Genomic DNA, 3,886 nt, shown 5'->3' with positions numbered 1-3,886 from the left:
GAGCTTCTCGAATGCCCTGTTTGCACTAATTCCATGTATCCTCCAATCCATCAGGTGAGCTTTTTCGGCCTTTAATGACGTTTTAGTGTCTGCTATTTTTTGTTGAGTTGAGAAATTTGGGGGTTTGGGAGCTCTGGATTTAGGGTTCCTTCACGACTTCCGTGACAAAATTGGATCTTTTTATGAAAGCTGGTGAGATTAGGGATGATTAGTTGTTTTTCTCCCGTGATTTTTGATGGACTTTGGTTATGGATTTCTGAATTCTCGAGATTATGTGTCTATTAGGTTCATGTAGATGGTTATTCGAATTATTTGTTGGGCATTTAATATGTGGATTGTGAAGCATTTGGTAATGTGGGTGGTTGTATTGTTGGTCATGTGTACTATGAGTGGAGTACTGCATCGTGCAGGACTTTAATGGATGATGATGAAGGTTGTATGGAGAGCATCATCCTTTGGAAGACTGGGGGCTTGAATTTATCCAGCTTTGTGAGAAATTTGTGCCTTTTCTTCTGTTTGGGGGTATAAGGGCGTTGGAGCTTGTGTAGAACACATTAGAATACATTGCCAATCATGTCCTGTAAATGTCTTAGGTTGGAGTGATAGTGTTGAATCAGGTCAAGTTGTTATCTTTTGCTGTTCTAGTCATGGGGTTGCTTTGCAGGTTTTAGAAGCATATCAGAATGTGGACCGGCTGATAATGCCTCATGCTGTCAATGATAGAAGACTTGCATTTCAATTTACTTATTGAAGATATCAACATATGGATTAGCATGATAATGGCTCATGCTCTCAATAATATAAGAATTGCATTTCAAATTGCTTTGAAGATCTCAACATATGGATCAGCATGATAATGACTTCACGCTGAGCTTTGATATATTGGTCATGCTAGCTTCAGCATAAGAGAATCGAACGGTGTTTAATATATCCCAGGTCATTTAGACTTGCTTTTAGACAACTACGGATAGCAAGAAACACTATAATATTTGGAATTTCTTAAAGTTCAAAACTAGAAAATTTGTTTGGCAGGTTAGACAGATGCCTACAAAATCATGGTCTTACCAAAAAATATCATGCTTTTTATAACTAAAATGTGAATAAAATATTTATTTTACATTTTAGATTGCCATAGATTTACAAAATAAAACTTTGTAATGTTGACTGGTCCAAATCTGACCATGAATATTAGGCACTATTGATATTTTGTTTCTTCTAAAGGAGTCTGTATGTATGTCAAAATTTTATTTTCTCTGAAGCCGTGTTTCGGAAAACTTTCTTGATATTTTTTTCATAAACAGTTCCTTAGTTTGATAACTTCTCTTGCAATATATTATTAAAATTAAATATCACATGAATCCTAAGTATCTCTGACACATAATTTTTTTATGGTGATATATGATTCTAAAACATGGATTAGCTTTCTTTGTATTGCTAGACAGATTAATAATGTGTCTGAGTGCATGTTATTATACACTATTTACTTTCTTATTTGTTTGTATTAAAGAGATGGGTTTGCCTGACCCGCTGTTGTTGTTTTGGACTGTTATTTTCCTTGTTCTCATCGTAGATGGGATTCTCATAGGCCCGGAGTATTATTTCTTACTGTTGTCTGCAGCATTTTGATTAGGCTGATGTTTTTTACTTTAATTTAAAGTTTATATAATTGCTGCAATACTGTAATGATTTGCAACATACTCCAAGCTACTATATATATAGTACAGCTCCTATTGGTATAACTAGGCTGGGTATGTGTATTCTTCAGCATGAGAGTTTTCTACCTTTTTCTGACACTGTTTATGCACTTGTCAAACTGAATACTATTATCTACAAGAATATACATAAATTTATGCTTAAGGTTCCTTCACATTCAGCACACAAAATCATATGCAACAAATATCTTTCGAGCATACATGTGTTCATAAATAAGCATGATCCAGCCATTATCTCGTGTTTTGAGAATTGTCATGTCCAAAATGCTGCTCAGGCTTTTGGAATGTGACACATTGTGACCTAATCTTTAGTCTTTCATTGGTTGAATGAATAGATGGACATAGGGAACTTAATTTAGTCTCCTGTTGCTCATGGATTAAATTATAATAAATCCATCGAAGCCTTCTATGACATAGTAAGTTATCATTACTGGGTGACGACTCAGTAGTTTCTCTTAGGGCCTGTTTGGATAGAGGGTACTAGGGAAGAAGGGAAGGTAGGTCATGGGGGAGAAAAAGGAAGGTAGGGGAACCCATTCATCCCCAATAGAAATCTGTTCCCTTGCAAAATGGGGTGGGATTGAGGGAAGGGAATTCACTTACCTTCCCTTCTTCTCTCCCCTTTTTTTCCTTCAAACTTCCCCTACCCCCAATAAAATCCAAATATTATAGTTTATGCAACCTTTGCCCATAGTAAGATTCTGAGCATATATGATATTTTAATTTCCAGAATTGTTAGCAATGCTTGTTTTTTCAAGTGGATGTTAATTTTGTTGCTTGCTATGCTTACATATTGATTCTACTTCCTGACAAAAACAAACTTATGCGGATTAACATTATAATGCATGAAAGTATCATGTAAAAACAATACCACATGATATTATGGAAGAACAATCTCAATGTGTCTGACTGTTTTCTTTTTCTCTTTTCTAATTTGATTTATTTTCTGTGCAGTGCCACAATGGGCACACATTGTGTTCAACTTGTAAAACTAGAGTGCACAACCGTTGTCCTACTTGTAGACAGGAACTTGGAGACATTCGGTGTTTAGCATTGGAAAAGGTAGCAGAATCACTTGAGCTCCCTTGCAAGTACTGTTCACTGGGGTGCCCTGAAATCTTTCCATACTATAGTAAGCTCAAGCATGAAGCTCAGTGCAACTTCAGGCCATATAATTGCCCGTACGCAGGGTCAGAATGCTCAACTGTAGGCGACATTCCTTTCTTGGTCACACATTTAAGGGATGATCACAAAGTGGACATGCACACTGGTTGCACCTTCAACCATCGATATGTGAAGTCTAACCCACGAGAGGTTGAAAATGCCACCTGGATGCTGACGGTAAGTATGCACCTAAGCCAACTTATTCTTGGATTCCGTTTGTTATATTACATCGCTTCATAATGCTGTGAACTGTATTTTGGCTGCATGACCTGCTCTTTGATCAGCATAGGATTTTGGTAGCACTTTGTACAAAAATGGTAAAAAGCAGCGTGGCAAATATAATTGTCGATCCTGGTGCATAATTGCATTCAATGTCTCCAATTTTCAAAATTCTAAAGGAAACCTTTAATTGTTAAATTTGGGTCTCGATGTTTTTCCCAGTATTTGTATACGATCATGCAACATATAAAGGTTTACTATTGCACGTCGAGATTTGTGTTCTGCACTTAGCACTTGGTGGTAACAGGATTCACTAAGCTATATGTGTGCTCCAGAATGCACATGAATTGGGATATCAACCCCGTGTAAACATGAAACCGTGACACCTATGAGAATCTTATATGTACTAACAGACATCCCTGTTCATGCATTTCGTAAATTTTGTTAACAAAATCATCATAGGTAATTTCATATTCTTTTCTATTATTCTATTTACAAAACTAAAATTTTCTTTCAATAGTATTGTAATGTGGCATGAACAATTTTAGCATAGAGATATCTAGTATTCACTTGATTTGATTGCTTGTGAAATCTTCCTGTTCTCTTAGAATTTTAGCAAATTCAGCCTGGCCCCTCTCACTCAAGAAAACCATTGAACATGCACATTTCATAAGTGTCACATGCATACAATTCAAGCAAGAAAATAAGAAAAATCAGAACTTTACCTAGGATAAAGAAAATTTTCAAACTAAATTGAGTAAAAGTTTGTTGACAAAAGTGAAGCATTCATT

General features: G+C 35.9%; 1 protein-coding gene across 1 annotated transcript in view; it reads left to right on the top strand.

The window, feature by feature from the left end:
• LOC109840005 (E3 ubiquitin-protein ligase SINAT5) overlaps positions 1–3,886 on the top strand; it is a 5,342-nt gene that overhangs the window by 323 nt on the left and 1,133 nt on the right. Inside the window, exons 1-2 of the mRNA XM_020408492.1 lie at positions 1–54; positions 2,667–3,053. The exon at positions 1–54 is cut by the window's left edge and continues 323 nt beyond it. Coding sequence (XP_020264081.1) covers positions 1–54; positions 2,667–3,053 — 441 coding nt within the window. The remainder of the gene's footprint in view (positions 55–2,666; positions 3,054–3,886) is intronic.

The sequence above is a fragment of the Asparagus officinalis genome, chromosome 5 (genome assembly GCF_001876935.1).
Source record: "Asparagus officinalis chromosome 5, Aspof.V1, whole genome shotgun sequence".
In the NCBI taxonomy this organism is placed as follows: domain Eukaryota; kingdom Viridiplantae; phylum Streptophyta; class Magnoliopsida; order Asparagales; family Asparagaceae; genus Asparagus; species Asparagus officinalis.
This window is presented reverse-complemented; position numbering and strand designations above follow the sequence as displayed.